At 41.5% G+C, this 15,847-nt stretch overlaps 1 protein-coding gene across 3 annotated transcripts in view; it reads right to left on the reverse strand.

Annotated features, from left to right (window-relative positions):
* Nucleotides 1–15,847, reverse strand: part of CPLANE1 (ciliogenesis and planar polarity effector complex subunit 1) — a 114,028-nt gene that overhangs the window by 20,323 nt on the left and 77,858 nt on the right. Inside the window, exons 35-43 of one of the 3 annotated variants that reach the window (XM_066615229.1) lie at nt 15,300–15,414; nt 12,385–12,436; nt 10,366–10,467; nt 8,471–8,563; nt 6,649–6,773; nt 6,333–6,522; nt 5,667–5,911; nt 3,430–3,523; nt 2,173–2,325 (exon numbers count right to left, since the gene is read on the reverse strand). In XM_066615229.1, coding sequence (XP_066471326.1) covers nt 2,173–2,325; nt 3,430–3,523; nt 5,667–5,911; nt 6,333–6,522; nt 6,649–6,773; nt 8,471–8,563; nt 10,366–10,467; nt 12,385–12,436; nt 15,300–15,414 — 1,169 coding nt within the window. The remainder of the gene's footprint in view (nt 1–2,172; nt 2,326–3,429; nt 3,524–5,666; nt 5,912–6,332; nt 6,523–6,648; nt 6,774–8,470; nt 8,564–10,365; nt 10,468–12,384; nt 12,437–15,299; nt 15,415–15,847) is intronic. The other 2 variants (XM_066615227.1, XM_066615228.1) reach the window with 2 other exon arrangements.

The following is a 15,847-nucleotide window of genomic DNA, read 5'->3' on the forward strand; positions in this document are numbered from 1 at the left end:
AGATTACAGAGCACTGGCAGCTGAGTGAAATGATGATGATCTCAGACTTGCAGATAATTTTTCATATAACTGATTCCAAAGTCACAGCCAGCCTCAGCCTTGGATAGGTAGGCATTAAGCCCAAACCACTATCTGGGGAAATGGAGAACTTAATGGCAAATTGCCATATACAAAGGGGGGTTTGGGAGCTTAGGGTTCTTGGTTTTCAAACCCTAAAACCCTCAAGACCCCTTGCCCAGTAATAATAATAATAATAATAATAATAATAATAATAATAATAATAATAATAATAATAATAATAAAGGTATTTATATACCGCCTTTCTTGGTTGTCAGATTTCTCCTCAGACTTTAATTCAAGGCGGTTTACATAGGCAGGCTATACTAAATCCCAACAGGGGTTTTTAAAATTGAAGAAGGTCTGTCTTTCAAGAACCAAAACATTTCAGATGGATCTTTTATGATCTGGTATCACATTCTGGCCTCCATTTTCCTCCCACACAGGCTGACAGCTACCAAAGAGCAGGTGGAATAACTCGGCATAACTCGGCTAGGCTAGTCAGCTGCTTCAAGGTCTCGCCATTCACGGTGCTGGTGGCCTCGAACTGGCGACCTTCGGATGTTATCTTCAGGCAAACGGAGGTTCTACCCTCTAGACCAGACCTCCTGCTCACCTGCCTCCTGACCTCCTGCCCAGTAGTACTGCCACCACTCGGTACGTGCCAGTGCCTCAGTCCAGGGACACTGAGGCCCTCTAGGCTTAATACTATTCTTTGCAGGCACTGAGCTCTTTTTAATTAAAGCCTCAGTCCTCAAGTTACTAGACCTCAATGGGTACTTGGTAGCTTGCTGAACGGCTAGGCAGGATTCTGAACCTTTGTCCCCAACTGACAGTGAAACAACTTAGTAAAAGATATTTTAGTTTATTAAGTACATAAGGTTACACACTCTACAATAAGGCAGCAAATGCTAGAGGCATAAACATCTAGGAAACATATCAGCAATAAAATAATAAAGCTAGCTGGCTATCTCTATTAATACCTATCTCTCACCTGGGTCAGTTACTCTTGTAGATCTCTTAGCTCCAGGGCTACCTATGGGGCCAGGTGCCCATGATGGACAATGGAGCTCACAGGCATGCAGGAGGTTGCACCCAAAACTCTGTTCTTGGACCCCTCACACCCCCTGGGCACTCATTATTATACCTCTTATGCTAATAGTACTGAGGTGACTTCATACTTATTAGACTGTCCAATTGGAACCCTTGAGGTACAGAACTTTCTCGAAGTTGGCCTGGTTGCTAACCCCTCATAGTTCTTACCCTTCCCAACTGGAGATCCACAGCTGCACTCAATCACCCTTGATAAGGTGCCTCTCTGTCTGCTAAGGTGCTAAACATTCCAATTGGTTGTAATTCTTGTTATCTGTCCTTCCTGGCCAGCAAAGGAGAGACAACAAATCTTTTTGTTTATTTACTCACATTGCTGCAGCTGGGAACTGCTAGCAACTTCTCAGTTACACTGTCTTAGTTTGGTTCCGGCTTCTCATGCCAACCTAGGCCTAACATGTACTTATTCATGACACAAATCAAGAAACCGAACTGATGAAGTGAACAGCAGAATCAAGTCTCTGACAGAGAATCTGGAGGCAGAAACTAGGGAAGGTTATTTTTGTGAAAATAAGAATGGATTGTAACTATGAAGTAGCATCTCATTTGAGTCAATGGAACTGACAACAAGAAAAATTATCTGCAAATTTGAGATTATCATCACTACTACTACTACATTTGCATCCCACCTTTCTTCCAAGGAGCTTGAGGTGGCAACCATGGGGTTTTTCTCATTTTATTCCCTCAGCATTTCTCAGTGGCCCAAAAATACCCAGTGAGCTTGATGGCTAAGTGGATATTCAGGTAACTGTGCTTTAAGTTCAACACTCTATCATATCATTTTGGACTTTCCACAAACATAATTAAATGACACTGTAAAGTTAGAAGTATTGTGAAGGCAGAACTGTCACATACATGCTGAATTTCAGAGCATCACATGATTGGAACCTGGTCATTAAGAAAAGATGGTTCCCACACATACAGCACACAATGCTTACTAGAAGTAACAAACAGGATACTGTCAGAATCACTGAAACGAATACAAGTATAGTTAGAGAATGGTACCTGAAGATGACTTTTTGACACTGAGAAGATTAATAGTTGATGCTGAATGAGAAGCAGAGGGCGTCTGCAATGTCATGTAATTGGTCTCAGAAGATTCTGGATCAAGACCCTCATTTGTAAAATCCTCCACAATCACTCGGGCTGAATAATGGTCTGTTTCAACAGAAGGATAGTGAAGCAAATGAGTGGATATTAATTAAGAAGATATGCAGTACAAATATATCTTCTATTGTTATCATGCTAATACCAATCAGGTGGCTGAGCACCCCATAAGATCGCAAGCAAAATGGGATCATCCACAGACAAAGTAGTGGTTTCTACATAGTTGGGGAACTACCTAGGCGACACAAATTTATTTTTAAAAAAAAGCAGCATACCCCCCTTCAAAAAATACTCAGTGCTTCCCAGGAACCATGAAATAATATCAGTTGGGAAAACACAGTAGCAAAACATGTGGGTTGGGAACTGGCCTGCTTGAGCCAACTAAAGATCAGAGTTGAGGAGATGCAACATGTTTCAGGCCCACTTGACTAATTTGAATGTATAATTTTGTAAGTTCAGGACATCTTAAAATATTTTAGTACAATTTTATTACATTTTAAATTTAGCAGTTATCTTTCGACCCTTTCCTACTGCTCCAACATTATTTTATTAATTTCAAAACATTCTTATCTTAGTAAAATATCTCTTTCTCCCTTATCAGGAGGAGGCAGGAGGTCTGGTCTAGAGGGTACAGCCTCCATTAGCCCGAAGATAACATCCGAAGGTCGCCAGTTCTCAAACTGGCCACCGGCACCCTGAATGGCGAGACCTTGAAGCAGCTGACAAGCCGAGCTGAGTAATTCCACCTGCTCTTGGTGTGAGCAAGAAGCGTCTTGGCTGCCCTCCATGTGAGAGATGGAGCTGCTTGTCAGCCTGCATGGGAGAACTGGAGGCCAAAAGTGAGACCAGGAAGATCCATTGTGAAATGTTGTCGGTTCTTGAAAGAGAGAACCTCTATGATTGTAAAAAGCCCCTTGAGGGATTTAGAAATGCCTGCCTATATAAAACAACTTGAATAAAGTCAGAGGAGTAATCCGATGACCAGAAAGGCGGTATATAAATACCTTGTTGTTGTTATCAATCCCATCCTGTCCCTCCTACCCTTAGCCTTCAACTACTCCAATGTGTTCTCACTCCAATCGCATGTCCTTCCATCTCTCACTGGTAATGATTAGTCTTAACTTCCCCTCAACAAAGGGACCCAATAACACGTACCTTCTTTGCAAACCTCAACACCTGGTGCAAAAAATGGAATTTCATCCTCTCCTGAATCAGTTATTACAGCTGCATTTTCTGCAGTTCTCACCAGCTAAAAAAAGAAGTCACACTTTTAACACAGATATTTCGCAATTTGAACACAGATAGTTCTAACCAAAACAAACATGTACCAAATAAAAGGATGCATCATTAGTTTCCTAGAAAACATTTTCAATTTTAAGGAATTAATCCATGCTTTTAAATTAATAACTTGGGTGCGCACAACATATCAAATTCTTTGGATTTCATAGAGAAGCGGTTCCCAAATTGGTGGGTTGCAACCCTCCAGCTTGGAAAACACGTAGCTCTGGCCCCTTAATGGGTGGGGAGGGGGGAAGGCAGCAAAGTATTCCCCAGTATCAAGCTACTATCAGGTGGGGAGGTTTTTTTTTTTTCTAATTTACCAGATGGAGTACCAGCCTCCAGGGCATGCAGAGTGTCCTGCAAATGCCTCTGCAGGGCTTCCTAAGCTTCTGAATAGTAAAAAAAACTCAACTGAAATGGCTTTCAATCAAGTATTTTTTTTCTATTACAGAGGCTTAGGGAGTCCTGCAGAGGTGCCTGCTGGGCTCCTTGCACACCCCAGAGGCCAGCACTCTATCTAGTAAGTTAGAATACGCGTGCACGCACACACACACACCTGGCAGCAGCATAATCCTGAGGATTGTGCTGCTGCCTTCCCCCCTCCTCAGCACTCCCAGCTCCCTTTCAGGAGTTTGGGAAGCGCTGTCCTAGAGGTATTACTGTCCTCCAAGCATGTACAAGGAAGTCATTTTAAATAAATTGTCTAGGAATACTGTGCCACCAGAAACAGTCATACAGCCCAATCCTAACTAAATTCCCATGCGACAATGCAGTCATGCCAGCACAGGTATGCTGTATCCTACAGAGGAATTTTGGCTGCTTGCTGTCTCCATGGGGTAAGGGGACATTTGTCCCCTTGCCCTGAGTATGCCACAGCAACAACAATGGGTCAACTTGAATCTGCACCAGTGACATCATTAGTGTAAGTCTGAGTGAATTGCTGCAGATAGATTGGGCGCAAGGGAGATAGGATATGGCACATGCCATTGCCACTGATCTCAACCCCTCCCAGGCCCGATATTTCCCACCCCATCCTCCCCCACCCACACCCACTGGACTTACCTGGTTTGGCAGAGGTACTGTACTATGCTGGCACTTGGGGGAAGGTTCCAGCATTTCCACTGTTTGATAACACTGTCGCAAAACACTTTATGGTGCTTTTGTGAAAGTACATGCCAACATTCTGCCAGTGCTACTGGTACATAGGATTGGGCCAATAGTAACACAAAATGGTATACTCTTCATACAAAATTAATCCACAAGTACTTGTTTGGCAACAATAACTGACAATTATGCTACCAGAACACAAACCACCATTGAACGGGTGCCTGTGTGAAAAGTATACTCAACTTTATGCCTGAGCCTTAACCACTGCATGTACTGAGTTAGGTACTCTGTTTAGGAGTTAGGTGCTTTCTTCTCTGTTTCTCCCACCAGCTGTCCTCCCTCCTGCTTATCCACAAGGAACACCGGGACTGGAAATTCTAAAGAGTACACGTCACATGAGGAAACACAAATCTTTGTCTCTCAAACTACAAGTCGTAGTTTAACTGCTGTACAAGCACATTCCCTCTCTTCCTGACAGCAGACCACTGTTCAGAATGTGGCTTGTTTAGCTCTAATATTGCTTTCATTTGCCTATTACATTTAACTTCAGCAATTAAGATCAAGAGCTATCACCCTTTCAGAATTTTTTCCCCACATCTCCAGGATGTTTTGCAGTGGCAAAAAACACAGACACCCAAAATTACTTCTCTTGAGGCTATGCTTTTAACAATGAGGTGACTACAGATTCCAGACACCTTTTGTATATAGCTGTACCATCAGAACTAAGAACTATAATCTTTAATTTAATTTAATAGTTTATATACTAAAGTGTAATTGTCAAGTACATTTGATTTTTTAAAGTGGCTTAATTGGGGTCTCTTGGACTCTAATGTGATATCACTTAATATTTTTCCAAGCAAAATAGAATCAAATGATGTTCTAAATATGTTTTCCTTAGTGCTTTTTCCCTCTTCGGATGAGGCCACGTACACAAGCTAGACAACTTCGAGACAGAGAAAGAGAATGCTCTGAACAGAAGGAAGAACATAACATTTAAAACATACCAATTTAGTGTTGCTAAATTCCTTTTCCATTCTTTCTGCCATGTTCTGTATAGCCAACAGCTGCCTATCCATTTCCTGCAGTTTCGCAGAAAAGTGCTCTCTGCTAATTTTTTTGGCTAACAATCCTGTGGAAGTATTAGTGCTGAAATCATCATGCAGAAGGCTTGAGGTTAGCTGATCACCAGCCTTTCCTGCCTCTACTCTCTCTAGAGGCATTTGGAATGAATTGATTGGAAGAATATCACCTTAAACAAAAAACAAATGAAAAGGATGTCAAGGTGACCCATACTGGAAATTTATAAAAGGCAGTATTGTAGAGATTAGTTTCAATTTGCATTCATACATTTTTTTGCTGGTTTTGAACAAAGTGCTCAAAGCAATGTGCAATAGTGAAAACCACATCTTTCTGATAAGAGAAATAATTTAGAAGGGGAGACACAATTTCTGGAGGGGAAACTCGCTCAGAAATATACATTTTTCTGGACAGTGAGCCACCATTTAAAATGGTAGATGCCTTCTATTTAATAAAAGATCCACTATCCCAATTCAACCCAGTGCAGTGAGTGTCTCTTCTAGTGGCTGTCTGCTAATGCTTCTTCTTAAATTGGGAGCCCCTTGGGACAAGGGGACACTTATTTAATCATGCCTTGTAAACAGTTTTGTCACCTTTGCTCTCAAATTCTTCAGGTGGGACTGCATTAGTAATTGATGCTGCCCTGTGGTGCAGTTTTGCAGAAGTCAGAAACTCAGTTTTCTCAGGTTGCATAGTAACATATTTTGCTGCAGATATCTCTGGCAAACTTTTCAGAAGATCATCACTTTCTATATCAATTACATTGATATACTTCCGTCCAGCCTAAACCATATTAAAAAACAGATTGGTGTTATGAGTAGCAAATGATATGACAAAATTAAACAAAATTAGCTACTTGCTTTAACTTTTCATCCTACCCCAGCATAGTAATATTAATCAAGTACTGACCATATCAGATTTAATATCAGATACTGGGGACTGTAAAGGCTTCTGTGTTGCCTCAGGGGGGAATATGAGGTTCAGGCACAAATCTGGTGGCAATGCTGGAGAAACACATAGAGGCAACTGTGCTTCTGTGAGAAGAGAAGGAAAATATCAAAGTCAGCTTGTTCAGGAAATACAGTACTCTGCATTCTAGAAAGCCTCTTTGGAAATAGTAACAATAGTACTGATAAGGAAACAGGAATGCTGGAAGTGTAAATAAGAGAAGATAGCATTTTCCTCATGATCTAAAACTCCACGGAAGCTACAAAATACATGTAAAGCTCTACAAATGAAGCTCTACAAATGATTTCCTTTCTTTTATGATGAAAAGACTCTGAAGTTATATGAGAATTCCCAAACAAGTGCTTACAGACAAGAATGGGGAATAACTTGCACATGTGTAACTTTGCACACAACCAGAGTTACCACTGTGAGGCCTTTTAAAAGGACCTAGAAAGTACTTTACTAGACTGACAAAAACTAATCCATTTAATAATCTACTATTTTAGGGACATTACAGCTAATTATTTTGATGGCACTCTGCCTTCTATACAAGTACGTTACAATGCTGCTCCAAGGTGAATCATTATTATGGTCCCTTAAAGGGACACAGGATACAATGAGATTTCAGTAAACTAGGTACAGCATCTGGACTGGTAACATAATCAGACTGGCAGCAACATGATAATAAAATGAAGTTTAACAATGCTTATTGTTACATAACACTTATGCAATAGTAGGTGCTCTCACACATTAACTTAGCAACCTTTGCAGAAAACCCTGTAAAGTAAGCTATCACTTATAATAATAATAATAATAATAATAATAATAATAATAATAATAATAATAAACCATTTTTCACTAAAGAGTACTGTAGTTCAAAAAGCAGTTGACTTAGCAAAAATGGTTCCCTGTTCCCAAAGAGCTCACAAACTAAAAAAAGATTAGATCGACACAAGAAAGACACCAGCAAAAGCTACTGTAAAAGGTGCCATGCTGGGATAAAGAGAAATAGTCGTTTTCCCCCACTAAAAATGAAAGGACCACCACTTTAAAAGGCACCCTTTGACCAGTTAGCACGGATCAGCTACACACAGTACAGTGCAACGTCTGTATCTGCAAGGGATCCATTTCAGAACCCTCCACAGCTACCAACATCCACAAATACCAGGGATGCCACTTAAATACTTTTAAAACAGCAAAAAACATAAAGGCAAATAGCCTTTATGACCTTTGCACTGTGAAACAGCAGTTTCCAAGCCTCTCAAGGGCTAAAAAAAATAGCATTAATGACCAACTTCCAGGTTGTGTGGAGCTTCCTGGCAATGCAATGCATTCAGGGATGACCCTGGCAGGAGCCAGGAACCTCTGTATACAATGTTGGTCATTAGTGCTATTTTTAGCCCTTAAGAAGCTCGGAAACCCACATGGTTTCACTGTGCGAAGGCAGGAAAAGCTTTTTTTCTGTTTTAAAGGTATTTAAATGGTTAGCCCAGTATCTGCTGGCATCCGTGGTGAGTTAAATCCATGGATGCTGGATCTGCGCATACCAAGATAGCACCTTTTTATCTTTGAAAAGTGAAAGACGTGAGAAGGTAAATAAAAAAGTATCTATTAAAATATTGGTTAACTCTGGCATCCAAGAATGTTCAGTATACATGTCACATACATATGAAAAGGAGAAAGAACATAAAATAAATATTTCTTAGATTTTTCAAAGTGTGAAATAAGGTTAGTTTCCTAAACCCAATTAATTAATGCAGACCAGCAGTTAGAAAAAGCACACCTGTTGCAGAAGCAGAGACGACTGGATGACTTTTACCAAATTCAGAATCTATTTCTTCTGATATAGTTTGTATATCCTGATGTGATTTAAGAACTTGATTGATAAGGAAACATAAAATGAAGATGAATCAATACAAGATCAAAACATTCTACTGTTTATCAAAGAAGCCTTATTTTTATGGGAAAGACTGTACGCTTGATTCTTGGAGAATAACAGTTCAAATTCAAAGGATAGAACACTCTTACCTCTTTATAAGTACTTTCGCTATACTGATTTTCAGTAATTCATATGGCACATATTAAGATCATTCCTCTTTATCCATACCAAGATTTTCAATATGAGGTCTGGGAATGGTGGGGGAAGGACCACATGTATAGCAGAGGCAAGGTCTACCTCCCATTTAACCCAATGGGTACACCTCCCCTCCGCTTTGGGTTCCGGAGACAGAAAAGGGGATGAATTTATCTCACTTATCCAAGAAGGTGCTAGGGGAGGTGGGCACAAATTTTCTTCCCCTTCCAGAAGCACCTCATTTCTCAAGTGTGCTCCTAAGGGCTTTTGGGAAAGCACTATTTAGGATCGTCAGATGACCAAGTATGGCTGGGGAAGAGGGGCCCTCTGTGTAAGATACACTGCCTGATGGGTAGTACATCCTCATACATTCAAGGCATGTGCATTACATGCTTCCTTTTAAAGTGTATCTGGTTTTGTGTTGTGTTCCTACAAATTACTGTGGAATCCTAAAGAACAGAAGATGATGAAAATAATAATGGGAAAAGTGGAAAAACAGACAAAACGTAAGAAGAGTTGCTCAAAGCTTACAAATAAAGCTTGATGTGCTAAATCTCATAATGCAGTGGTTCCCAAACTGCAAAGTCGCCAAAGGGTGATGGAAGGATCAGATAACTAATTGCCTCAAGTCCTGAAGCTATTCAAAAATCAGATACTGTAGCTGCTAACTAGGAGCTGAGCTTCTGCAGTTTGGAAGCATGTGTATATATAAGGAGATAAATGTTTGTGGGTCTTTCTGGCTATTATAATAAATAAATAAATAAATAAATAAATTCCTTTCTAAATCTCCTTTTTAAAATTCTGCTAAACCTAGGCAGATCTCAGTAGAGTGTCATTTTAAAAAGTGGGTCCAGCTAAAAATGTTTGGGAACCACTGATGTGATGATAGAACTTGAAACATTTTCACCACTGACTTAACACTTTATTGATGCCATGTAATGTTACTAATGTTATTTATCCTATTTTAGTGTGTCCCATAACTATTTCCTTATGATATTAGGCATTTAGGTGATTGTGAACTTGGAATGGCATTAGAACTTTGAAAGCATTAGAATTTTTCTGATTGAAATTAATGTAATAACTGTACTTGTTACTGAGAATTTCACTATAAAAGCTGTTTTGAGGAATTGATCAGGTACATATAAAAGGGAAGGTGAATTACAAAAGTATTCTGAACATCATTTCTTGTAAAACTGTTAGGATATATTAGTGTTTTGTTTTTTTTGTTGGCAACCTTCAGTCTCGAAAGACTATGGTATCGCGCTCTGAAGCACGCGCTCTGAGCACGAATACAGTGTAAGTTAACAAAAACTTGTTAATAAAACTATGTTAACAAATGTTATTATGTTAATAATTATAATAATAATATGTAACATATGTTAATTATGTTAACTAAAAATATGTTAACTATGTTAACAATTTTTAACATATGTTAACTATGTTTAACATGTTTAACATATGTTAAAACTATGTTAACAAAACCTATGGTTTCGCGCTCTGAAGTGCGCGCTCTGAGCACGATTATAGTGTAAGTTAACAAAAACTATTTTGTTTGAGGGTCATAAAAAGCAAGAATACAAGAAATTCAGGAGGATCTGTTTTACCAGGGTCTGTATTTGTGCTAGAATCTTGAAGTTCTGGGGGCCTTTTTCTTACAGAAGCCAAGTAATGTAGTTCTGCTGAAGTTCTGTCAACTGCCTCTGGGTCTACATCAGAGAAATATATAATTACTGTCCACATTAAAGGTCTATAGTAGGACAAGTAACTTGGCAAATGTCTCCAACTGCATTCTCTTAGCTCAGTTGTTCCCAAACTGTGGACTGCGACCCACCAGTGGGTTATGTCCTGATTTTTGGTGGGTCATGAAACTTACATACTGTTTGCTAACAAGGAAAATTTATTGACCCCAATGGAAACCAAAACAAGGAACATGTATACGTTTATTTGCAAGTAGGCCACCATGCCTCAGTCCACTTCAAAGGGCCTGCCTAGGGGAACACAATGCCACAGAATGGTCCTGATCCAATGAACACAGGAACCAGTAGACTCTTGAGGAGGAACTCCTCTGACAAGGAAAATGTATTGAGTGGAAAGCGAAACATGTGTGCATTTACTCATGAGTAGGCAAGCATGCATCAGCTCTTATCTAAGCCCAGGCAAATGAGAATGCAAGGCCACCAGAATAGTTCTGATCTGATGATCCTGGAGTTCAACAAATGCTCCAGAAGGCAATCCTGGTCCCCCCAGCAACAATGATAAAAACAGAGGCTCAAGCTGCCGGTGAACTTTTTTTTTTTTTAGTGTCATAAAGCTAGGTGGGTCTCAATAGACTGTTGTCTTTAAAAAGTGGGTCCTGGCACTAAAGCATTTAGGAAACACTGCCTTAGCTTATAAACAGAAAATAAAGAATATTTTCAGCTGCGTTGATGCAAGCATTCAAGAGGAAGCCAGCACAGAGGCTTATGTCAGCTTCCGCAGTACAGGACTTCTCAGAGCGCTGGCCTGGCCTCCTCTCAAGGAGGTGCAAATGTGCCTTATGGCACATTTGCGACCCTCCTGGGTCAGTGCAAGGGACTTGCGTCGGCCCAAATATGGGTCAGTACTGCGACCTTAGTTTAACAAATTCTGAAGAGACTGGATACTAATTAGAACTAAAATTGCAAAGTAACACTGAAATCACAGTCATGAGTGAAAATTTAAACCTAACAAATATTTTCAATATTCTCATGAAATCAAATCCAAAAATATAATTGAAAACTCATAGCTACCTTTTGGAAACTTCAGCAAAGCTCATGAAGTATAAGTTAATGAAAATAGTGAATGTCCTACAGTCAGCATAAAGCATTGTTATAGCCACTACCCAGTGCAATATTTTGTAAGCTAATTGTTGCAATAACCTTATGAGGTAAGTAATTAGATCTCCATTCAATAGATCTGCAATTGAGACTGAAAGATAGTGAAGAGTGGCACAATGAGTTCAGGATAGATAACAGAATTGGACCCATGGCTCTGACAATTCATTTCAACTTTTCTTTTTCTAGAACAGGGGTGTCCAAAGTTTTTGGCAGGAGGGCCACATAATCTCTCTGACACTGTGTCGGGGGCCGGGGAAATAATTAATCTACATTTAAAATTTGAATAAATTTACATAAGTTTACATAAATGAATATATTGAAGATGAACTTATATAAATGAATCAAGGTCTTGCAATAGCTCAATGCCTATAAGAGGCCTTGCAAAAAGCAAGGCTGACCTTTCCTTAGCTGCCGCTGCTGCATCACAGATATGAAAGAGCAAGCAGTGGAGGGAGCTCTCATCCCACAGCTCACCCGAGAGGTCAAACAGTCGCCCTCACACTGAGAGAAGTTGCGTTGGGCCAGTGTGGGCTTCAACAAATCTCCGGAGGGCCAGAGGCTCATTGGAGACTGGGGGCTCCCTGAGGGCCGCATTGAGAGGCCTTGAGGGCCGCAAGTGGCCCCCGGGCCGGGGTTTGGGCACCCCTGTTCTAGAACATACTGATTGCCATTGCCATTCAACATGAAATACTAGACCACCAAAGACTGGCACAGACCTAGCTGAATTTTCATTTTTTTTTTTAAACAAAGTCTTCTTCAACTACTTACCCAGGGAGGAGTTCACATCAATGATATCATGGCTGGATCCTGTTTGGTTATCCTAACATGAGAATAAGTATGACTAAACACATGTAGATAATTCACTTGCTTCTATACATACTTCAGCATACTAACACAGTTACGATTTCAGCATGTGATATGTATTTAAATAAATTCATACTATAAACGTATACAACTTTTAGTAAAGAAAAATCACAGGTGGTCCACTACAGTGGTCTTCAACTTTTATCTTGTCACAACCCTAATAAGTGACTGACTGACTAACTGATTGAATCGAGTATGAGACTGGGAACCCACCACTGATTCTGCCCCCCTCTTGGGACCCAGTAAGCCCACCCCCACTCCTGCCTACAGTTTCCCCCTACCTCTTTTGTCAGTTCCTAAGGCCAGCCCTGATTGAATCAAAGCTCTGTCTTGCATAGGCTTTGAAAGGTTGCTATAACCCCCCAAATGAGGCACCACAACCCCACTGGGGTCATGACCTACAGGTTGAAAAACACTGCACTAGGTAAACTCCACCTAAATATTTTGATTAACACCAAATAAAATGCCACAAAGTAAAGAGACAATATCCCTAAAGTGACTGTGGGCACAGTCCTAACCAGGTCTACTCAGAAGTAAGTCCTATTTTGTTCAATGGAGCTTACTCTCAGGAAAGTGTGGTTAGGATTGCAGTCTTAGGGCGCAATCCTAAGCCGCGCTGGAGTAGGCAAGCCAGAAGGCTTGCACTGCATCCAACACGGGATTGTAGCAAGCAGCGGTTCAGCCACGGGCAAGGGAAAGCTCTTCCTCTTACCCGTGGGTAAGGGCTGCGTGCCCCTATGGGTCTCCTCGGACCTGCGCCACCTCCGGAGGTGGCGCAAGTCCGACGAGAGCGGAGCAGCTTGAAGCCACTCCGCTCATCCCTGGGATGCGGGTTGGGATCTGGCATAACTGCTGGATCCCAGCCCCGCCCCCGGGCCCACCCTCTCCCTGCCCAGCAATGCCCCCTCCCCACGCCTACCTTTGCCACAAGTGGTGCCGCGGGAGCTGAGGCTTCTGCCTCCATCCGCGCGTCGGCACATCTGAATGCGCTAACGCAGCTCCCGCCTAAGGAGGCACAAACGTGCTTTACGGCATGTTTGCGATCCTCCAGGGCCACCTATACCGGCATAACTGCCGGTTAGGATTGCGCCCTTATAGTTTAATTTTACACATGTCTACTCCAAAGTAAGTCCTAATGAGTCTAACAGGACCTCCTTCCAGATAAATTTGCATAGGCTGGGCTGCAGCCTTAAGGGAGGAATAGTTACATAAGATCAGCCCTGCTGGATCAGGCCATAGTCCCATCGAGTCCAGCTTCCAGTATCTCACAGTGGCCCACCAGATGCCTCTGAGAGCACACAAGACCACAAGAGAAACAGCATCCTGGTGCCCTCCCCTCCATCTGGCATTTTGAGGTAACTGACATTTTCTTTAACCACTTAAAATACACACACACACAGGGTTGGATCCAAAGAACCATGAGGGTAAGAAGTTGCTAGTGTTTCTGCATGAGTTCACACAGTACTACCAACAGGAGGACAACTATTTGTCATGCTCTCTCTGATGCAAGGGGTTGTGCAAACAGGAGAGTTTAACTCAGCTGACTGGTGTGAGTTAAAACCTTCCATGAGCACAAATGCTTCAACAATTGGAAGCACACCTTAGGATCAGGCACTGTTAATTTAACTTTGCTTTTCCTTCCCCCAATACCATTCAAAAATACACTAACAATGTAGCATTTTGGAAAAGGCATTAGTTCACCTTGTTGAACCTACACGGAGCTGCCTTTGGCAGAGTCAGCCCATTGGACCACCTAGCTCGGTATTGTCTATGATGACTGGTAGCATCTCACTCCCACTTCAGGCAGTGGTCTTTCCCTATCTTGCCTGGAGATGCCATGAACCTAAGCTGGGACCTTCTGCATAAAAAGCAGACGTTCTACCACTAAGCTATGGCCATTCCCCAAGATATGCATTCTGAGCTAGATATTATGAACCTTAGCATATACTTCTTGTTTCACAAATGAAGTGTCTCAATTGTTATGGGAAAGAGTAGCACATGTTGGTTGACTTGGTTTGTCCTTAGGCACCCCCCCCCTCACTTTTCTGCCTCTTCTATAAAGGACACTGCATGAGATCAAACTTGGAAGAATTTTAAGACTAAGAACAAGGATAGAAGGAAGAGAGGCTGAGGACAGAGGCTGACTAAGAAAAAGAGGAAACAACTTAGGGCCCATCCCATGCTCTGGCAGTGCTATGTAGTACAGTGCCCCCAAAACAACTGCCACTGTATTCTGTGGGGCCAGAGTAGCAACTGGAGGTTCGCTCGGGGTAAAAGGGGACATCAGTTCCTGTGTAGAGCCCCAGTTCTTAGGTGTTCTTGGAGTTGAGTCAGCTACTTAGCTGGCACATAACCAAGGAGGCCCATATTGGGCTCCATGGTTCAGGAGGGGGGATAGGATTTGGGGACAGCCTCTGCTGCCATCCCTGCCCCCCTCCTGATCCTAAACCAGCCCCTGGCAGCTGATTACTTACTGCCACCCACTGCTTCTTCAGCCACTGCACCTCTCACTGCTGCAGAGCCCAGCACTGAGAGGTGCCTCCTTGCTGGGGATGTTCAACTGGAAGCTGCTACAACATGCCTTACAGTGTGTTGTGATGGCTATTGCCCTGATGTTGGATTGGGCTGCCCAAGAAGCTAAAGGGAAAACATCTGACATTGCCTCTTGAACACCATGTATCTACTATACCAAACTAGAGATATAGTAGGAGGGAGTACAATGTGCAGAAAAATGGGTTTCAGTCTTCAGTTTTTTCTGAGGTGTATCATGATTTTAAAACAAATGACTATAATGAATGAGAATATCCATATCACTGTACCTTTGTTTCCCCTACAATACCAGCTAAAACAGCGGAATCATCTTGTTGAAAAGTCACAGTTGCTTTTTTTCTCTCTTCCTTCTCCTTGATCTGCTTCCCTGCACGCCTCTTCTGCCTATTATCACATTAGCACTTTAACTACATTTTAATTAAAACAATCTCTATTATATAGCCATATGCACAACATTCTAACAGATACCATAAGTGTCAGATTTATATATAAACACTATGGGAATGAAGATGGCCATCGCTGCACTGAGAACCAGTTGCTAGAGCCTTTTAATGGAATCAAAACTGCAATAACCATCAGGATGTCCTCTTAGCAACCTTTCCTGCCCTTAGCCAGGATGCAGGAAGAAAACACAAACATATTCCTTCTGAGAACAGAAGGTACTTGTGTTTGTGCAAAGGTTAAAGATAATTTTACTGATCCCCCCCTTTCCACTGCAGCCTCTCATACTACTTACTATTCTGTTCCAGAGGACCTCCCACCCTCAAGAGCAGATTTTCAATCATGTAGGAGGCTGAAGACGGAGGAATCAGGAAAA

This window comes from Tiliqua scincoides, chromosome 2, assembly GCF_035046505.1.
Source record: "Tiliqua scincoides isolate rTilSci1 chromosome 2, rTilSci1.hap2, whole genome shotgun sequence".
Taxonomy (NCBI): Eukaryota; Metazoa; Chordata; class Lepidosauria; order Squamata; family Scincidae; genus Tiliqua; species Tiliqua scincoides.